The sequence below is a fragment of the Mauremys mutica genome, chromosome 8, assembly GCF_020497125.1.
Source record: "Mauremys mutica isolate MM-2020 ecotype Southern chromosome 8, ASM2049712v1, whole genome shotgun sequence".
NCBI lineage: Eukaryota > Metazoa > Chordata > Testudines > Geoemydidae > Mauremys > Mauremys mutica.
In genome coordinates, this window is record NC_059079.1 from 74151009 (window position 1) to 74170486 (window position 19478).

Consider the following 19478-nt stretch of genomic DNA (forward strand, 5'->3'; position numbering starts at 1 on the left):
CCTTGCATTCTGCTCAGTGTTTTGATCTGTGAGAGCAAGGCCTGATAACCCCAGTGGAGGTGGGGAGGGGAATCAACCAAACTAAAGGCCCTGTCTACACTACACAATTAAATTGACCAATGTTAGGTCGACTTACAGCCACCACAGTAATTACTGCAGTTTTTCATGTCCCCACTACCCTCCTTCTGCTAGTGGTGTGTGTCCTTAAATCAGGGGGCAGCATAGAGTGCCTGGCTACCCAATGCTGAAAACCGAGGCTGTCAGCTCTGCACAGAGTGAGAGTCCAGCTCCAAGCAGCCAGGCTCTCAGCACCAAAGTTTCAAAGTTATGCACACAAGTATTTGTCTCCTAAATATGTAATGTCTAAAATGGTCATGGGGGCAACATCCAAAACCCATAACTAGAGACAAGTGGGGGAGGGGTGGAATAAGAAAATACCTCTGCTCCATTGAAATTCATTAAATGAGAGGTTTTCCTACAGAAAATGGCAAAAATATTGTCAGAAAAAGAAGGCAATGGGTTTTTCTAATCAAGTAAAGAAAACCAAATAATAAAGACAGACACGGCTTTCCTAATCCATGACTAATGTAAGCTGCTTAGTTGTGTGTTAATTTTTAGCTTTTATGTAGAAAAGTTTTATATAAAACCTAAGTTTAAAGCACATTTCTACTCTGAAAGCAAAGTGTAAAAATACCATAGTAGGTTTCCTATGGACTCTGATACAGTGGCAGGGAGAGAGAGGGGAAAAGGGCACATATAAGTACTTAGATAAACTTGCTCCACTTACAAATAAGTAAGGCTAAGATTTTGTCATGGATATTTTTAGTAAAAGTCATGGACAGGTCATGGGCAAAAAAGAAAAATTCACAGGAAGCAGTGATCTGTCCCTGACTTTTACTAAAAATATACCTGACAAAATGGGGATCCACAGATCCCCACACTGCCTGAAGTGGAGCATACAGGGGATAGGAGCCGCCAGCAGCAGCTGGGGGCTGTGGGTTACCCCTGCCACCTTCGACTGCCCCTGCAGGCCAGGAGCTGTGAGGTGACCTAGCCTCCCACGGTGGCTGGGAGCAGTGGGTTTCTCCTGCCATAGCCGGGAGCTGCAGGGCTCCCCACCGCCCGAGGCAGCCAAGAACTCGGGGGTTCCTCCGCCACCACTGGCAGCCGGAAGTCCCCTGATGCCCACTGTGGCCAGGGCTCGGGGGTTCCCCCACCACCTGTGTGAGCTGGGGTTCCCCACTGCCTGCAGCAGCTGCAGGGTACCCTGCCCCCCGCAGCAGTTTGGAGCTTCGGGGTCCACCAGAGGCAATGGTGGGACCCTGCAGCTCCCTGCCCATGCTGGCGGAGGAGGGCCCTGCAGCTCCAGATCTCCAGAGGCTGAAGTCACAGAGGTCACTAGAAGTCACGGATTCTGTGACTTCTGCAATTAAATCGTAGCCTTACAAATAAGCTACCAGCACCAATAACTCTGTAAGCCAGTTGTGTCCTTTGGAACCCATGCATCATAACTAAGAGGTGGCAGGGCCAAATCTTGCCTTCCTGGATACCCCAGGAGCCCTGTTGTCTTCAGTGGGATTGTATAGATGTCAATGAGCAAAATGTGGTGGTGGTTTGGTTTTTTTGTGTTTTTTTTTTTTTTTACCTAGAACTTAATTAGCAGTATAGTTGACAATGCACAAAACTGAAAGAGGCTCCAGCTGGCTCTGCAGGGCTCACAAGAAAGAAACAGGAATTTACTAAAATGTAATGGTTTCCCTCTGTGCTTAATTTGTAATGAAAGAGATGCCAGGGCTCAAACAATTGTTTTACATTCATAATTGATTCAGCAAGCCCAGAGGTGCTAGGGCTCTGAACTGCCAAACCTGGAGGTGCTGGGGTTCAGCCCTGGCACAAATTAAGTCCTGGTTTCCCTACTGTAGGCCCGTTCCCATCTGTAAAGACATTCTGTGAAGTTTGTGGTAACTATTGCCCCTATGGGAACTGCAAGAGGCAATAAAGCAACATGGTTTCATGGATGGGATGTGTTCTCTGGGCAACAAGCCAAGGCCACTGACTCCAATCAGGGTCCTTTTCCGACTTGTGTGGTGGGGGCTCCTTACTAGTAGGAAATTCCAAACTCACTCCCTTGACTTATGGTGAGATGGGATCCTACCTTCAGGCAGGTAGCAATTCACCCAGAATCGCTTGCACACTCAATAGCAAACACTCTGCTCCTTTCGCTGTTGCTTGTTTTACTGTCCCACCCAGTTGCCCCAGCTGTGCTAGGTGCTGTACAAATTGAACAGGTCAAGGGGAGGGGCTGGAGACGAAATCCCCTCGTGTCTCTTTGGCCCAGACCGAGGCACCCATGCTGGGTTGTCTTGGGAACGGGAATGGCCTTGATAATCAGTGAAGGGGGGGAGGTCATGCTCTGTCTCAAATCCCCGCCACGCGGAGCATCACGGGAGTCGCTCCGAGTCCCTCCCCCTATTACCCTCACGCAGAGGCGGCGGAAGCGTTCTCCCTCGTTCCAGATGAGCCCCATTCCCGGAAGTCCTCCAGCCCCGCCCCCTGAGCACAATCGATCTCTATGGGTCAGGCCGCTCTCTCAGCCCCATGAGCCTCTATGGTTCCATTCGGGAGCCGAACTCCAAACCGTCCAGCGCTCTCTGGCAGACCTACGCCTCGCTTCCCGGCGCTGACGCTTAGTCTCCTCTTGCGGTGACGCGCCATACCGGGAAGTCCTCCAGGAGACTCCCTTGGCTCGGTAGGCGATGTACTTCCTTCCGGTAGGTCTCTTAGTCCTCCTGCTCCCCCCCCTCCCAGCCTTGGCGCCGGAAGTCCTCTTGTCATTTCCTGTTCGCTCCTCTTTCCGGGAGGAGGAGGAACCTTTTCCCGGAAGTCCTCCCGCTTCCCAGCGACCGGCCTCTCTGTGGAGCCTAGCCCCCGGAAGTCCCGCCCCCATTCCCGGTTCTCTGGTGACACTGACAGTTTTATGTTACAATCTGAGCCAGTCAGAGTTTGTCACTGTGCCGGTCCGGAGCGGCTTGTAGGGACTGAGCATGCTCAGTAACAGCGGCTGAAGCCGCTGCCCGGCCCCTGGCTCTGCCCTGCCTTGGGGTGCCAGTCTGTTCCTGCTGGGAGGGGACAGAGAGACCCCGTGCAGAGACCCAGCTGAATGCACGGGAGAGGCAAACAGCTGGAGGCAGGAGAAGGGGGCTGAGGGGTTGGAGCTGGGGTTGGGGCATTGCGAGACAGCGGCCGGGGGCCAATCATCGGGATCGGGCTGTGCAGAGGGTACCGGAGTTAACACAGATGGGGTGAGCCATCTGCAGTGGCTGCACATAATGGGGGTTGGGGGAGCAAGGGGTTTTTTCCCCCTCCCTCGCAGGACGTAGTTCTTAGCCCCGGCTTCCTAGGGCTGTGCTCTTAAATGCAGAATGCATTTCACTGCCTGGACAAGGCAGCGCTTTCCTGTCCGATATAATGTACTGAGCTGGTAAAGGAGACTTGAGTCAGTTAAATATTTTACATACAACCACCTCCCCTCCAAATATGATAACTGTCAGTGTTTGCAAGAATCCCTTCTTAGTTTATATGTTTGTATATAGCCTCATAGAACTGCAGTTAAGACAAATTTGTGAATGGCTAATAGCCTGAACTGCACTGGCTTTTTCTTGTAATCCACTGTAAATTATGTACTTTTCAAAATGTTATTACTCTTAGCACTTCCTCATTTATCTTCATTAACATTGTGCAAATGGATGTCACTGCTATTTAACTGATGCTTTTAATAACAATAACAATTTAAAATATGAATAGTTGCTCAGCTTCAGCAGTCACATCTCACTGTATTTCTGGTATAGCACTTCCTGTTTGTATTGCAACATTCGTTTTTTATTCAAAATTTGTGTGGGTTTTTCTTTTTTTTTTCTTCTTGACAATAGATATGGAGAACAACTATTCAGATTTCTTCATACCAGCCCTTCATAGTCAAAATTGATAAGTCTCCCGTCAGTCGTCTTTTCTCAAAACTAAACATGCCCCAGTTTTTTTAACCTTTCTTGGTAGGTCAGGTTTTCTAAACATTTTATGATTTGTGTTGCTGTCCTCTGGACTCTCTCCAGTTTGTCCAAATCTATCCTAAATTGTGACACCAAGAATTGGACACTGTGCTCCAGTTGAGGCCTCACCAATGCCAAGGAGAGCAGGACAGTTACTTCCCATGTCTTACATATGACACTCCTGTAAATACACCCCCAGAATATTAGGCTTTTTCACAGCTTTATTACATTGGTGACTCTCACTTAATTTGTGAACCACTATGACCCCCACAACCTTTTCAGCAGTATTACCACTGAGCCATTTCCTCCCCTCCCACATTGTAATTGTGCATTTAATTTGTCCTTCCTAAAGAGAAGTGCAAAATATTTTACTTACTGAATTTCATCTTGTTGAATTGAGACCAATTCTCCAGTTTGTTGAGGGTCATTGTCACCAGGGCTGGCTTCTCCCCCACTCCAAAGCATGTGCTGGCATGTCTTTTTCAAGGAGGTTTATTTCCTTAACAGATATCAGAGGGGTAGCCGTGTTAGTCTGGATCTGTAAAAGCAACAAAGAATCCTGTGGCACCTTATAGACTAACAGACGTTTTGCAGCATGAGCTTTCGTGGGTGAATACCCACTTCTTCAGATGCAAGTGAAGAAGACTTGCATCTGAAGAAGTGGGTATTCACCCACGAAAGCTCATGCTGCAAAACGTCTGTTAGTCTATAAGGTGCCACAGGATTCTTTGTTGCTTTTCCTTAACAGAGATTAGCAAACAACACAAAAACAGTCTTCACTCATTCCTTAACCTCAGGGCCTGCCCCTCCCAGGAGCCTTTGGCACTCCTGCTCCTAGCCATTTCCCAGTCTCAGTCAGCTCTGCTCCTTTCTTGGAGCTACAGCCCTGGGGCTGCTTCCCTGAGCCCCTTACCCCAGAGACCCCCACAGGAGCTAGCTCCACTCCAGTGTGGCTTTCTCCCCCCAGGACAGAGCCTGTCTCAGTCCATCTCTTCCAGCTGCCCACTAGTATCCTGTCACACTGTCTAGAGTGGCTCATGACCAAGAGTGCCAGCCTCTGGGAAAACTGTCAAAATTAGTGCAGGTACAACCAATTTGGGGCATGTTCTATAAAAGAGTTCACTAACCCAGTAACAAATGTGAACTTCTGGGTCACTATAACAATCTTACCATGGAGTCACAGACAGTCCCCTTGGATACTCCAATCTATCTTGCCATCCAGATATGCATACCTTTGTGATAGATGGGCCCTTGCACCAAAGATCACAGCAATATTCTGGTTACTCCCAGTCCCAAAGGACCAGTCATCTTACTCCAGGTCAGTTGTATCTCAGATCTCACACCAAAGACAATGCTTGTAGCCAATCCTATAATAAACTATCTAAAGATGTATTAACTAGGAAAAGGAAATTAGTTATTTACAAGGTTAAAGCAGGTAAACGTATATGCACACAAATGAGTTTCTATCTTAAGTTTCAAGAATTAATAGAAGTTGACACAATAAACAAGCTCTATGTGTCCTTTAGGGCTAACCCAGGGCAAGCACTGGGGATCTTATGCTTAGTAATCTTTGCCCCTCAGAGTTCAAGCAGCATAAAAGATACAGTTTCTCCTTGTTAGGACCTTTTATTCCTTCCCCCCTTTTGCTTTAAGTTGCAAGTTCAGCTGTTGGGAGGAATTCATTTGGATGTCTCCTCTTCACAAGGGTGAGAGAAGAGCAATCAGCAAAGGCCTTTGTCCTCTGATGTTCCACACTGGTTTGTCTGGTATCGATGGACTTGTTTCTGTGTAACTTTGGATCTGTGATGTACCTGTATCCATCTCCTGTGTTTGAGTCTGATCAATGCACTGTAGCATTGCTCTGTGTCAAATAAAGATACCTGAATGACAAAGTCTTGAGTCAAACTCAGTTCTTGGAAAGCCGAGTGCAAAGAGGTCATGGAGGGAATCCCAACATGTGTGACTCTAAACACACCCCTGTGCCTCTCGCCCAGCTTGCAATACTCCATTGCCCCTGCTTTGAGTGGTAATGGAAGGAGCTATCTATACCATACACATTAGCTGAGCTGGTGGAGGCCACACCATTGGAGACTGAGGAGACTAAGACCTCCCCAGATCTGTGCTCCCTGGAGAGAGAGAGAGAGAGAGAGAGAGAGAGTGTGTGTTGCACTATTCACATGGACTCAGAAGAGCCAGGATGGACTGGCAAGAGAAAGGGCCAACCACGCACACAGGGCTTGTCTTCAGTGACAGTTGTAGCCACCACTCTAGCAACAGTGATTTTTCTGCAACAGTGCAAACTCCTAGTGTAGAGCGGTGCAAGTTACTAAAAACCGAGGAGTAAACAGGGTCATAGTACCTGGATGGGGTAGTGTCAGGGGACTTGGGAGTCCCCACAGAGCTTTGTGTTTTAGAGTTAACCACACAGTATAAGTATGGAGCAGTTTGTACTTCTGATTCATAGTTTCAGGCTGTCTGCATACTCAGGCAGCATCAGTTACACTCAGATTGCTTTCTCATAGTGGGGACTTCAATGGCACTAATCATGGTTAAAATTAAGCACATGCATAAGCCTTTGTAGAATTCAGGTCATAGTAAAAAGACAAAACAAAACAGAGAGGTGGATTTAAAAAGGAAAGGATGACATAGTAAATAGTACAAATGGTTTTTTTTAATTTACACAAAATAGCTGTGTTAGTAGGTTTTTAGCACAGAGGCTAAGAAAGTCATGATCACTGCTAGACATATCGGTTCCCAGCTGCTTAACTGTTACCAGGTAGCAGTGTTCAATAGACATTATGTTACACTGGTCTACAATTTTTGAGATGTCGTCTGCTTCAGAGATAAAATGTGGTATTTATTATGTATTTTGATGTGCTGAATTCAAATATGACAATTAAAACAACTGGCTACTGTTTCTAAGATATTTCAGTTTTTACATTTTATGTCTATGTATATTGTGTAGATAGTAGAGTTTTAATCATAAATTGTAAACCTAGGTCTTTTCATGTGTTTATGGTTGCTTTACATGATAATATTTCACCTGTCCTGTTTATGTAACACTTTAAAAATCAGCAAAAGGGTTATATAACTAAAATTTATTATGAAACAAAAGACAAACTATTATGTACATAGTTTAGTCCTATTCAGTGTCTACTTGGCGCTTCTTGGCTTGTCTCTTGTATTCATTAAATGGAGCATCTCTTGTCACTGTCCAGCAATAGTCTGCAAGCATTGATGGGCTCCATTTGCCCTGATAGCGTTTCTCCATTGTTGCAATGTCCTGGTGAAATCGCTCGCCGTGCTCGTCGCTCACTGCTGCGCAGTTCGGTGGAAAAAAATCTAGATGAGAGTGCAAAAAATGTATCTTTAGTGACATGTTGCAACCAAGGCTTTTGTATGCTTTGAGGAGGTTTTCCACCAACAACCTGTTGTTGTCTGCCTTGTTGTTTCCGAGAAAATTTATTGCCACTAACTGGAAGGCTTTCCATGCCGTCTTTTCCTTGCCACGCAGTGCATGGTCAAATGCATCATCTCGAAGAAGTTCACGAATTTGAGGACCAACAAAGACACCTTCCTTTATCTTAGCTTCACTTAACATTGGAAATTTTCCACGGAGGTACTTGAAAGCTGTTTGTGTTTTGTCAATGGCCTTGACAAAGTTCTTCATCAGACCCAGCTTGATGTGTAAGGGTGGTAACAAAATCTTCCTTGATTCAACAAGTGGTGGATGCTGAACACTTTTCCTCCCAGGCTCCAATGACTGTCGGAGTGGCCAATCTTTCTTGATGTAGTGGGAATCTCTTGCACGACTATCCCATTTGCAGAGAAAACAGCAGTACTTTGTGTATCCAGTCTGCAGACCAAGCAAGAGGGCAACAACCTTCAAATCGCCACAGAGCTGCCACTGATGTTGGTCATAGTTTATGCATCTCAAAAGTTGTTTCATGTTGTCATAGGTTTCCTTCATGATCTGCATGATCAACTGGAATTGATGGCAAAACATTGCCATTATGCAGTAAAACAGCTTTAAGACTCGTCTTCGGTGAATCAATGAACAGTCTCCACTCATCTGGATCGTGAACGATGTTGAGGGCTGCCATCACACCATTGATGTTGTTGCAGGCCACAAGATCACCTTCCATGAAGAAGAATGGGACAAGATCCTTTTGACGGTCACGGAACATGGAAACCCTAACATCACCTGCCAGGAGATTCCACTGCTGTAGTCTGGAGCCCAACAGCTCTGCCTTACTCTTGGGTAGTTCCAAATCCCTGACAAGGTCATTCAGTTCACCTAGTGTTATGAGGTGTGGTTCAGAGGAGAAGGATGGGAGAAAATGTGGGTCCTATGACATTAATGGTTCAGGACCAGAAGTTTCATCCTCTTCCTCGTCTGACTCAAGTGAGAATGATTCTGGTGCATCAGGAACCAGCAGTCCTTCTCCGTGGGGTACTGGGCGTATAGCTGATGGAATGTTTGGATAATGCACAGTCCACTTTTTCTTCTTTGACACACCTTTCCCAACTGGAGGCACCATGCAGAAGTAACAATTGCTGGTATGATCTGGTGGCTCTCTCCAAATCATTGGCACTGCAAAAGGCATAGATTTCTTTTTCCTGTTCAACCACTGGCAAAGATTTGTTGCACAAGTGTTGCAGCATATGTGTGGGGCCCACCTCTTGTCCTGATCTCCAATTTTGCAGCCAAAATAAAGGTGATAGGCTTTCTTAACCATAGTGGTTATACTGCGCTTTTGTGATGCAAAAGTCACTTCACCACAAACATAGCAGAAGTTATCTGCACTGTTCACACAAGTACGAGGCATCTCTGCTCACTTTGGCTAAACAGAAATGTGTCCCTTTGCAAAATCAAACACTGACAAATAAGGGAGCACGACACTGTATGATTTCTAGAGCTGATATAGGGCAATTTGTTCAGCAGAGTGATGTAAGCTTCGTTATGATTGCATCATCCATGACTTCTAGGAATAACATGATGCAATTCATATCATGTATGACGCAATACCAGCTTCAGATTGCATCATTCATTGTTTTGCCTAAAAAGCAAGTACTGTCCAAACCCAGTCATAGATTTATTCATAGATCCAGTCAAAGATGTATTTTAGTCATTTCTGGTTTAAATTGAGATCCCTTCCCTTTATAACTCACTTATCTTCCGCTATTCCCAAGTCAAGGGTCGTATATACTAACCCAATAGCATAACTTGAAAACTAGAGCCAATCAACAATTTTAAGCATCATTTTCGTTCTCAGTGACCCAGAATTAGTAAAGTTTGACTACATTTATTTCAGAAGCATTTTGGCTGTAGGGCAGTGTTAGAAGTGGGCCTGAGGGCGGGGTGTAAAGTTAGATACAATAATGCCTTTAGCGATTATTCAGGGGAGTAAGTTCAACACCACGGGGTTACATGTGACACAGTGGCAAAGTACTGAACTGTTTGTGGGAGAAGTAAAATAACTGGTGACAAAGGTCATTCACTGTTGGCAAAGTAAAGACAGTGGTCGTTGACATAAAGCCAATGCAGCAAAGCATCTAGCATGGGAGTCATAATGTGACCGGAATGAACCTGTGCTGTACAAGGAAGGAAACTTGCAGACAAATAAGGTAAATTTAGTATGGAGAATTACACATTCACAATAATAACAGAAGTATTATAACAGCAGTCAGCCTAAGAGGTTTAACCTAGCTATGATCTTCAATTTTGAATTTCTGTAATTAATATTTAGAAACACCATGCCAGCCAACTGTATAATACAGTAACTCCTCACTTAACATTATAGTTATGTTCCTGAAAAATGCCACTTTAAGTGAAACAATGTTAAATGAATCCAATTTTCCCATAAGATTTAATGTAAATGTGAGGGGTTAGGTTCCAAGGAAATTTTTGGAGGGCAGACAAAAGGCATTATATACTGTGCAGTACTGTACTGTACTGTGGTGGGGAGATGACCCTGGTTTACCCCTGGGGCTCAGGGCTGAGGGTGCAGGGTCTGGGAGGAAGTTAGGGTGTGGGAGGTCGCTCAGGGTGGGGGTGCAGGGTCTGGGAGGGAGTTAGGGTGCGGGAGGAGGCTCAGGGCTGGGGCAGGCAGGAGGTGCAGAGCACTTACCTGTGGCAGTTCCTGTTTGGTGCAGGGTGTGTGCAGGTGACTCTGCGCAGCACGGTACTACCCTCATGGCCGCGATTCTGGGAGCCGTGATTCTGGGAGCTTCCCCACCCAGAAGGCAGGGCCACCCAGAATGCAGGGGCTTTAGGGGCTGCAGGGCCCTGGGCTAAGGGGACACTGAGGCCCTGGCCTAAAGCTCTAAAGCCCCTTTCGGAATGCGGCCCTGAGAGCACGGGCCGGAGAACTCAGGAAGAGCAGAGGCAGCCAGCAGCCGGAGAGAAGTGGCACTTTCCCCTTCAAAGCGCCGCTTCTCTCCAGCTGGCTTTGAAGGGGAAAGCGCTGCTTCTCTCCAGCCGCTGGCTGTGCGGCTGCCCCTGCTCCTCCTGAGTCCTCCGGCACGTGCTCGCAGGGCCACATTCTGAAAGGGGCTTTAGAGCTGCAGGCCAGGGCCCCGGGGCCCCCTTAGCCCAGGGCCCTGTAGCCCCTAAAGCCCCAGTGTTCTGGGTGGCCCTGGCTACGGGGGCGGGGGTGGGGGGAAGCTTCCCTGCTCCATCCCTTCCTCCCTCGCAGAAACTCCTAAGCTCCGCCAAACAGCTGTTTGGTGGCGGGGGAAGCTCTGGGAGGGAGGGAGGGAGGAAGGGAAGGGGAGGAGGTGGAGAAGAGGAACTTGTGCCATGCTCCCTTGTAAAGTCGGCCAAATGATGTTATAAGGGAGCATTGCACAACTTTAAACGAGTATGTTCCCTAATGGAGCAGCGACGTAACTTCAAAACAATGTTAAGCGGGAAGACGTTAAGTGAGGAGTTACTGTATTGAAATATGTACATGATGATTTTGTTAGGAACAACAGCAGCTAATATAAAAACAATTATAAAAATCAAGCCATGGTAAAAGTAAAAGTAACTAACGTGTAGCTAATGAAAATACCAACTTGTTAATATGAAAGTCTGAATCTATACTGAACTCGACTTTAGAGTTCAGTAGTTCCCTTAATATGTTATAATTTTAATAACAATAAAGAAATGGTAACAATTATTAACTGACAAAATCATCTGCACAACTAGACAAACCAGGGAAAGAAGATGTAGTACAAACTATACCATTCCCTCTCCCACAAGAGAGAGAAAAAAAGTGTGGATGAGAGAGAGTCACTTAGAGCAGTAAGAACAGGAGTCCTTGTGGCACCTTAGAGACTAACACATTTATTTCAGCATGAGCTTCGTGAGCTACAGCTCACTTCTTCGGATGCATAGAATGGAACTGCATCCGAAGAAGTGAGCTGTAGCTCACGAAAGCTCATGCTGAAATAAATGTGTTAGTCTCTAAGGTGCCACAAGGACTCCTGTTCTTTTTGCGGATACAGACTAACACGGCTGCTCCTCTGAAACTTAGAGCAGTGGTTCTCAACCAGAGGTCTTCCAGTGAGTACATCAATTAATCTAGATATTTGCCTAGTTTTGCAACAGGCTACATAAAAAGCACTAGTGAAGTCAGTACAAACTAAAATTTCATACAAACAATTACTTGTTTATACTGCTGTATATACTGAAATGTAAGCACAATATTTATATTCCAATTAATTTATTTTAAAATTATATGATAAAAATTAGAAAGTAAGCGATTTATCAGTAAGAGTGAGCTGTGGCACTTTTGTATTTTTATGTCTGATTTTGTAAGCAAGTAGTTTTTTCAGTGTGGTGAGACTTGGGGGTAGGCAAGACAATCAGATTCCTGAAAGGGGTATAATAATCTGGAAAGGTTGAGATCCACTGACTTAGAGGTGCAAACAGTATTTTTCAGACCTCCTGGACCCATCTCTGTGTAGCATCAGGCAGATCACCCTGGAGTCTGGATCAGCAGTCTGGGTGAGGAGTCAGGGATGTCACTCAAGCTTTTAACTGAGGCCTTGATGCAGCAAGGCACTTAAGACATGCGTAACTGTAACTGCTGACGGTCTCGCTGCTGTGCCCATATCCCGGTCACCGGCTCCCCAGTTCTGTCTGTCACGCTGACCAGTAAGCACGCTCTGAGAGCAGGGAAGGGCAAAGTGTGGGCAGCGGCCTCGGACGCGGCTACTACGCATGCCCAGCTCCTCCGCGCATGCTCAGTGCAGTGAGGTTCCGGGGTGGGTGGGAGACGGGAGTGCGGCGGCCGGGCTGACGGGCGCTGCGGTGACCATGGCTGACGAAGCGGCGGAGCTGGAGGAGGCGCTGCGGCGCCAGGCGGACACGGTGCGGCGGCTGAAGCAGGGGAAGGCCAGTCCGGAAGAGGTGAGCCCGGCCCGTCCCCGCGGCTCCCTGGCCGGGCTGTAGCGCCCCCTCCCGCCCCTACGCGCCTCTCCGGGGGGGTTGGCTTGGGGCTCGGGCCTGCCGGGGCCGGGGAAGCAGGATGCCCGAGCCGGGCCGGGGTGGATGCCCGGAGCGTGCCCGGGGAGGGGGGCGTGGAAGCGGGGTGTCCGGGGCTGGGAAGCCCAGCTGCCTCCCCTGGGTTGTGCTGTTCATCTGCCGCCTTGTCTCTGTACCCAGGTGGCTGAGCAGGTGGCGAAGCTGCTGGAGCTGAAGGCGCAGCTGGGCACAGATGAGGGGAAACACAAGTTTGTCCTCAAGACCCCAAAGGTAAGTCCCCTGCCCTGGACTCTGAGGCTGTGACAGGCAGCCCCTCTTCACTTCTCCTCTCTCTCTCGTGGTGGACAGCCTGTCTTGGTCCCTACAGTGCATCAGATGCATCTGCCTGAAGGAATGAGCTGCAGTATAGCCTGGCCCAGGGCCAGTATGTTACCAGGGTGCAGGGCTTGAAGGTAGGGGCATCTGAACCTCAAAGGCTCCAGCCACAGTTGTCTGACAAAGGCTGTGTGTGTGCTTACAAAGGTACCAAGTGGCATGGAAACCTGAGACTCAGGTGTGTAAACAGCCAGGCCTGGAGCAGTGAGAACGGGAGGCCCAGGAAAGCATGCTTTCACTCCACTTTCTGCAGTCACTGCAGGCTCTGCCAATTGAGTACCTGCCCGTCTGAAAAACCTGCAGTTAAATAAATTCATCTTGAACCCCTTACCCAACCCCCGTCTATTTATACTCTCCTCACTCCACTGAAGATGCAAAGCTAACTTCTTCCTCTAGCTGTGTTTATGTGCAAGTTCTTAAAAGTTTCTACAAGTGGTGGCATCACTGGGAGTGTTAGTGTAGACAGGGCTCTGGCTCACCGCTAGCAGTGTAAGAACCATGTTGTCTAACCATTTTGTGAATGTAACACAGGGGTAAAATCACGTACAATCTCTGTCACCTGATGTCTGGTGGAATTGTGCTGAGGGTGATGGCACTGGAACTTTAGGAGAAATCTCAGTGTAGAAAAGGTCTTGTGTATCTTCCTTCCTTTTACCTTATCTGCGGGTCATCTTCCATAAGAGCCTTGTGTGCATGATCTGTGTGGCCCCCAGGCCTTCACATGCTTCTCTTTAGAATATATGTTTTTTAAAAGGACTATACACTTAAACAGTATTATGTGGATAGATTAAGAACATATAAGAACATGAGAACGGCCATACTGGGTCAGACCAAAGGTCAATCTAGCCCAGTATCCTGTCTTCTGACAGTGGCCAATGCCAAGTGCCCCAGAGGGAATGAACAGAACAGGTAAATCATCAAGAGATCCATTCACTGTCGCACATTCCCAGCTTCTGGCAAAACAGAGGCTAAGGACACCATCCCTGCCCATCCTGGCTAATAGCCATTGATGGACAAATCCTTCATTAATTTATCTAGCTCTTTTTTGAACCCTGTTATAGTCTTGGCCTTCAAAATGAATGAAGGGCCAAAAGATCATAGACTCGGTGCATTAAAAAACAATTGTTTTAATATCAGCCACAAGCTTATCTTCCTTATTCCATCACCCTGCTCTGTTTTTGTCTCCCGTTCTCTTTTTCTCTAGTAGGAGTCAAAAAAAAGTGTGGCCATTCTCATGGGTAATGAGAATATCCACATGTTGCATCCAAAAACAACAACAAAAATACCCCCAAAATAACGTAGATTTAAATCCTCAAGCTTTGGGACATAAGCCAACCACAAACTGACTAGAATTAGGAAGAATGTCCTCTGTGGACAAGTTATTCCATACCATAGTTGTCCATTTTGGGGTTTCTTGTACTTTTTAAAGCACCAATTACTGACCTGATCTGGGAGAGTAATTCCTGTAATCCTTTGTGAGCTGTTTGGGGCAAAGTCCTGCTCTTTTGTTTATATAGTGCCAAATACACTGGCACAATCCAAATAATTGTTCTCTAAGACAGAAGATCTGCAGGGGACAGTTTCTCTGGTGATCCAGATTGTATTGTGGCATGTTCTCATGGGCTGTCCCAAGTCAAAGCAGCTAGACTTCACAGAACAGCCTGGTAACTGCACTGGGAGGGGCACTTTCAAAGATTCCCTAGTGTCCTCAGCCAAGTCTGTGAAATACCTGGCCACCAGCAACTCCCATCTGCAAACAGAACATGCGTCAGTTTAGAAACCCATCATTAGTTTAAACAGTGCAACTTTGTGTGTATTCCAGCCCTACCTTTCCAGAAATCCCTCACTGTCTTGCCTACTATGACCACACTTTACTATGCATTAAAGAGAAACTGTCTCCAGTGCTGATAAATAAATAATTTAACCTTGTGACTTGAAGATAGATGAATGTCCTAGACTTCAGGGCTTCCTCCTGACAGTTAACAAAGTGCGGGGTTTTATCCTGGTTTTCATAAACCCCAGAAGAGCTGATGTAACTGACAGCAGACCGAGTGAGCATGTGTATTGCAAGGGACACTCCATATGGCAGGTAATGCTGCCACCTTGCCCTGCATGTAGCCTGTATAGTCTCCCTAAGTCAGTGGTTCTCAATCTTTTTGGGCTCAGGACCCATTTGTAAATGTTTATGGCTTGTCACAACGCAGTAAATAGTCTGGGGGTGGAGGCCCTGGGGTGATTTTGGTTGGATTCCAGGAGGGTTGGGTCCTGCCCGGCACTCTCCCCACAGTGGCAGTTCCTGCAGCTCCTGTGCTGTGGGGCTAGCTGGGCGTGGTTCTCTGCTCTGGGTGTTGCAAACTCCAGGGTTGCAGCACCGCTCAGGTTTGGCCCTGCTCCCTGACTGGACCAAATTTGGGTGAGTGGAGTTGTGACCTAATTCACGGGATTGCCGTGCCACTCATTCAAATTTGGCCTATCCGGACTCCAGTTATTATGACAGCTGGGCCAAACCTGAGTGGCGCTGGGACCCCAGAGGCTGCACTGCCTGGGGCAGGGAAGCAAACCCAGCCAGCCCCATGGGACAGGCACCACAGGAGCTGCCATGTGACCCTTTGAAACACTCTGGCAACCCAGTTTTGGGTCCTGACCCACAGATTGAAAAACCGTAGACCATGCTGCCTCTCTCTATTGACTTGCTCCTTTTTGACCAGAGATCATGCTGGCTGCTCAGCAGAGGAGCTGATAACTGAAGGCATCTGTCTCGAAGGGCACTTGTGGCCATCTAAGCTCCATCAGCGGTTGCCTGGGCAATGGTGCCCATCTAGCTGTGAACTGATCTGGGGTCTTCTGAAAAATGAAGGGAACCCAAAGGCCCCCAGAGTGGCTGTGAGAGGACTGTGACTAACCTGTGATCTTTGGGGCATGGTGGTAATAAGTAACCCTGGTGACCAGTTTGCATCAGTTACGTCTTCAAGGCTATTCACCAGGAGAAGAGCTAGAAAACTTTTCTTTAAAATATTGCTCTTCCAGGGCAATCACAGCTGTGAGCCTCAAACCTCACACCCCCTGCAAAAGCCAGCTCCTCCCTCAAGTAATGAGTACCGGCAGGGTGCAAGGATGTTATGTGGCATTTTCCCTGGAGCAGCCAGACCATTTACAGTGGTTGCCACATCTGGTGAAGGAACCAGGAAGCTAACAGCTCAGGTTTCCCAGCCTTGTAGCTGATGTTAGATATCTGCTTGATGATGGATCTTGCTGCTGGGGCAGTAACTGACAGTTCTTAAAGTACAGTTCCTGGAATAGGGACTGTCATTTTCTTTGTCTTGTGGGGCCCTGAGCATGCTGAGGCTGGCCAAATAGGACATAGGTCAGTCAGTTTTAATCTGCTGTAGATGTTTTTCTCTTTAGAATTTTACAGAAGCTCAGGAATTCTGTCTGTTTCAGGTTCCTTTAAATATGTCCCCAGTTTCAAAGGTAATAAGGTAGCTTCCATTAGCACTCAATTCAAGTAAATGGGGGAAGTTAGCATTGCTTAGGGCAGGGGTTCTCAAACTTCATTGCACTGCGACCCCCTTCTGACAACAAAAATTATTACACGATCCGAGGAGCGGGGACCAAATCCTGAGGCCAGCTGCCCCAGGTGGCAGGGCCAAAGCCTGAGCCCTACTGTCCTGGGCAGGTGAGCCAAAGTCAAAGCCCAAGAGCTCCAGCCCAGGCAGGGAGCCTGTAACCCAGGCCTGCACAACAATGCGGCCCGCGGAGCCTCACTGTGCGACCCGCGGGGGGATTCTGAATCCCCCGCACACGGCGCTCTGCGGGCAGCCCAGAGCCCTTTAAATCCCAGCCGCGGCAGCGAGTCAGAAAGCTCTGGGCTGCCCGCAGCCACGGGGAGTGCAGAGCCCTTTAAATCCCAGCCGTGGCCGGGAATCAAAGGGCTCTGGGTTGCCCGCAGCCGCGGGGAGCCCAGAGCCCTTTGAATCCCGGTCCACGGCTGCTGATTGCCCCCTCCACGGACCCCTGCCCTAACTGCCCCCCAGAACCCCCACCCCTTTCAAACACCGCTGGTCCTTGTCCCCTGATACCCCTCTCCCAGGACCCCACCCCCTATCTAAATGCTGCTGCTCCTTGTCCCCCGATTGCCCCCTCCTGAGACCCCTGCCCCTAACTGCCCCTTGGGACTCCAGCCCCTATCTAAGCCTCCCTTCTCCTTGTCCCCAACTGCCCCCTCCTGAGATCCCCCCAACTTCCCCTCACAACCTCACCCCCTACCTGTCCCCTGATGAACACCTGAGACTCCCATGCCTATCCAACTGCTGCCTGTCCCCTGACTGCCCCCCCGAACCTCCGCCCCATCCAACCCCCCTGCTCCCTGTCCCTTGACTGCCCCCCGGAGCCCCCTACACCTTCTCCCACCCCCAGCCCCCTTACCATGCCACTCAGACCAGCGTATCTGGCTCCATGCAGCTCCAGACATGTTGCTGCCATGCTCCCCAGTGGAGCCCACAGCCTCCCCCCCCCCCCCCCGCAGCACCTACCTTCCAGATTTGAACACCTCAAAATTCAGGAGTGCTCAAGCTCAGTTTGGGCAGCTGTTACTTCATTTCTCCCAAATCAAATATACTGATCCACTGTAACTTGCTGTAGAAAAAGTAGGATAAAATTGAGCAAGAAATGCTTATTAGGACTGGAATTACTATTTTCAACAGCCATTGCCTTTTTGTTTGTTTAAAAGGAAGACAGTGATATTGCATTGGCAAATTCCCCATAGAAAGAAAGAGTGGAACAAAAGAATAATAAAGGCACCTCAACTTTTCCTCATTTATGGAGGACAGTCTTATAATATGCATCCAGATATCCTCCAATCACACAAGCTGAAAATTGTTCCACTTTACTGCAGCTCTGTAACCATATGGGAACCAATCCTGTCTGTGTTTTGTGCACATCCAAAATTCCTGCTGAATGACCCACCCTGGGAGCGAGTTACCAGTGACCCAGGGCTGGGGCGGCAGGAGGTGGGGGGGGGCACTGGTGGAGGGGAGCCCAGGGCTGGGGCAGCAGCGGGGTGAGGGGAGGGCACTGGTGGGGATGAAAGGGGGAAACCCAGCGCTGGGGCGGCAGGGGTGTGGGTAGGGGGGAGAGTCCAGGACTGGGGCAGCAGGGGGGAGCCCAGGGCTGGGACAGGGGGCAAGCAAATTTTTTTTTTGCTTGGGACAGCAAAAAACCTAGAGCTGGCCCTGCTGGATTCCCCCAGCCGCCGGAGCCCCGGGCCCTTTAATTTGCCCCTGAGGGCTCCCAGCCACCTCTTCAGCTGGGAGCCCCTGGTTGATATAAAATAAAGTATCACCTCCCCACCCCCAACCTTCCTTTTTGGCCCCCAGCTGTTTTGGTGGGGCGGTGCTGGGGAAGGAGGGTTTGTTTCTGCAGGGCTGGGCGGCCCTGGGGCGGGGTGTTTCTGCGGGGCCGGGAGGTTTCGGCCCTTAGCTGTTTTCTTTGGAGGAATGTGGCCCTCGCCGCTTTATGAGTTGTGCAGGCCTGCTGTAACCTGAACCCTGCCACCCAGGCCTGAAGTCCTTGGGCTTTGGCTTCGGTCCCGGGCAGTGGGGCTTGGGCTTCAGCCCCAGGCCCCAACAAGTCTGAGCCAGCCCTGGCGACCCCATTAAAATGGGATCGCAACCCACTTTGGGGTCCCGACCCACAGTTTGAGAACTGCCGGCTTAGAGCTATGGTTTGCTCAAATAACAGTGATAAATGTGGTGTAAATGGCTGAATAGATCTGTAGGCTCAAAGGCTGTGCCACTGTACACATGGCACAATCTTCAGGCAGTCTCCTGTTGTTACAGTAGCAGTGGCCTTGGCAGCAGCTGGAGCACTAGTGCAGAGTGTCTTTATCACTGTAAAAGCTGGCAGCTAGCCTACATTAGCACTGCTGCGCGTTCTAGCCTCAGGGGTGCCACGCTGGTGCTAGACCAATGGCAGGATAATTGCAAAAAATTGCTGGTGTGGCCAGGGCTAAAGACATCACAGGCAGTCACTAGAAACTTTTAATTAAAAAAAATGGAAATGTCTTTTTCTAGAGATTTTTGGTGTCAGGTGAGATGCAATGTCTGGGATGGCTAGCAGCAGGGCATGCCACCTGCATTTGTGTCTGCCTTCTTCTAGAAGGGCCCGTCCTTATGGCCATGGGAGTTCAATCTTGGGCCTTGTCATTTTTTGGCCTCTGCTGAGAACAGCAGAAAGGGGGTAATTAATGCCATTTGTGATAGTAGTGTGTGTGATGTGGACATCTGTCCACTAGGCACTAGACAGAGACCCCTCAACTCATTCCACAAAGACCACTAAGCAACCTGTGGATGGTAATGAATGTGGGCTGCATTTGAATCCATGACTAGTAGGTGAAAGGCTGGATAACCTGATCCCTTGATCCATCTTGCTCCTGTGCTCCAAATTTTAGCTAAAATAAAAAAGTAACTAGTAAGACCGCAAAAGTGGAAGAAAGTCTCTAGTTATTTAAAATTTGAGACAATTCCCAGCTTCTCAAGATCTGAAAAAATCTTAGCTGCTGCCTCCCAGTTTCTCTGCCTGAATGA

At 48.4% G+C, this 19478-nt stretch overlaps 1 protein-coding gene across 2 annotated transcripts in view; it reads left to right on the forward strand.

Moving 5' to 3' along the window:
• The first annotated feature begins 2645 nt into the window (after positions 1-2645).
• Positions 2646-19478, forward strand: part of LOC123376373 (histidine--tRNA ligase, cytoplasmic) — a 34888-nt gene continuing 18055 nt past the window's right edge. The window contains exons 1-3 of one of the 2 annotated variants that reach the window (XM_045028307.1): positions 2646-2771; positions 11965-12039; positions 12700-12789. In XM_045028307.1, coding sequence (XP_044884242.1) covers positions 2757-2771; positions 11965-12039; positions 12700-12789 — 180 coding nt within the window. In that variant the 5' untranslated portion in view covers positions 2646-2756. Of the gene's footprint in view, positions 2772-11964; positions 12040-12284; positions 12445-12699; positions 12790-19478 lie in introns of those variants that run through there. The other variant, XM_045028306.1, reaches the window with a different exon arrangement.